Source organism: Oryx dammah, unplaced genomic scaffold (assembly GCF_014754425.2).
Source record: "Oryx dammah isolate SB20612 unplaced genomic scaffold, SCBI_Odam_1.1 HiC_scaffold_18, whole genome shotgun sequence".
Taxonomy (NCBI): Eukaryota; Metazoa; Chordata; class Mammalia; order Artiodactyla; family Bovidae; genus Oryx; species Oryx dammah.
Window position 1 is genome coordinate 50,276,338 of NW_024070202.1, and position 2,018 is coordinate 50,278,355.

Here is a 2,018-nt window from a genome sequence, read left to right on the forward strand (position 1 = left end):
TGTATCATTAATTGTATTGTGTTTTCAATTTCAAAATCAAATTGTTCATTGCTGGCATAGAGGAAAACAACTAACTCTTGCAAACTAACTAGCAAACTAACTCTTGCAAACTTGCTCTAATCAGCTACAGTTCCAGGACTTTTGAAAATTTTTCTATAGAGAAGATCATGTCACCTGTGAACAAAAGATTGTTTCATTTCTTCCTTCTTAATATGTATATTTTTAATTTCTTTCTTTGTCTTATTGAACCATCTAGGACTTCTAGTATAATCCTGACTTCCTGGCAAAGCATCTAACTTCTCACCATTAAATATGATGTTAGTTTTAGGTTTTTGGTAGATGCTCATTATTACGAAGTTGAGAAAATTCCTGTCTATTTTTAGTTTGCTGAGTATTTTTAAAATGAATTATTCAATCTTGATTTTGTCAAGTGTTTTTTTATTAATACAACTATATAATTTTTCTGCTTATACAATCTTCATCATATGAACCTGGAGGGAGGGATCCTAGAGTAAAACCTCAGGAAACTGTGAGGGCAGCCACTAAGACTGGACTACCAAGATTTTTCAACTCTCAAATTGGTCCACACCCAGCCTCTAGCAATTCATTAAAATTAAAACTTTAATCTTCCAATGAGTACACAGCTTCTCTGTTCCTAGTGAATTGGTATTTGGGATTCTTTATATTCACCTGTCTCTCCAGATTTCAGAGTGGCAGTTTGCCCTCTGACGTTCTTTCTCTGATGAGTCTAATGAAAGTCAATGAATCTTAGTTTACTTGAGTATTTTTCTTGTTCTGAAAAGGGAAGTGGTGACTTCCATGCTCTTTACATGTCAAAGCTGAAACTGAAGGTAGACCTGAATCTCTTCTTCATGTCTACAATCAAGCAACAAGATTTCAAAACTTCTTGTCCAGTCCCTGCATGCATGCATGCTAAGTCACTTAAGTCATATCTGACTCTTCACAACACTATGGACTGTAACCCACCAGGCTCCTCTGTTTATGGGATTCTCCAGGCAAGAATACTGTAGTGGGTTGCCATGACCTCCTCTAGGGGATCTTCCTGGCCCAGGGATTGAACCTCCATCTCCTGCAAATCTTGCACTGCATGTGGATTCTCTACCACTGAGCCACTGGAGAAGCCCAGTCCAGTCCCTACTAGCCAGCTAAGGGTTGATATGCCATCCTATTCCCACTTCCTTGGTCTAACACTCTCTGTGGGCTTGTAATTGTTGCTATTCTATCTTTATTTTTATTTTTAAGGAAGCATTACAGTCCTCTAAGGCATTTTATTTGTATGTATTACATCTCTAGAAAAAGAATCCAAGGATTTTCCCTCCTGTATGTTTTCGTCTTGCTTCTTCATGGTCCATGATGCCAGCTGAGGTTGTCAGTAAAATGAAACCAAACTGACAGGATGGGAGCAGGTTATTCTGCCATTTTTCCAGATCTTTGAGTTGCACATCAAATCTGGGGCTGATCACTCCACACTTATTCAGCCTGCCTGTGACGTTCACAACAATTTTCCCAGCCCTGTGATCATCAATGATTTCAATTTTGCCAACGTAACCATGCTTCATCATCACTGTTAGAAACCTGACGATGACTTTGGAGCATGGCCTAATAAGGACCTGGCATTTGCCTCTCTTTTTGGCATTGTTGATACTCTTGAGAGCATCAGCCAGGACATTCATGTGCACCATTCTGGTGGCACGGAAAGATGGTGGAAAGAGCTATTCTATCTTTAAAGATATGACCTAAAATAATGATGACCACAATGATGACTTAGGAGGACACTCCAAAGGTTTGAGTCTGAGAAAACTTATGTCCTTTGGTTTTTCAGTGTTTTCATGACTGTTCATTAACCACAATTTTCACTGCTTTATAGATAAAAAAAATCACAATGACATCCCCAGAACATGATTACGAGCTATGCTAACTGAGACGGGGCAAGTTATGTTTTATCTTTTAATGCTTCTGCTACTCAGGCTTTTTCTGTATATTTCTACTCCAGTTAA

The 2,018-nt window shown here is 38.4% G+C and overlaps 1 protein-coding gene across 1 annotated transcript; it reads right to left on the minus strand.

Moving 5' to 3' along the window:
* Positions 1 to 1,273: 1,273 nt before the first annotated feature.
* LOC120878201 (40S ribosomal protein S15a-like) lies at positions 1,274 to 1,729 on the minus strand. The gene has a single exon (XM_040260867.1). The coding sequence runs from the start codon at positions 1,701 to 1,703 to the stop codon at positions 1,311 to 1,313; it is 393 nt and encodes a 130-aa protein (XP_040116801.1). The 5' UTR covers positions 1,704 to 1,729; the 3' UTR covers positions 1,274 to 1,310.
* Between the last annotated feature and the right edge of the window lie 289 nt (positions 1,730 to 2,018).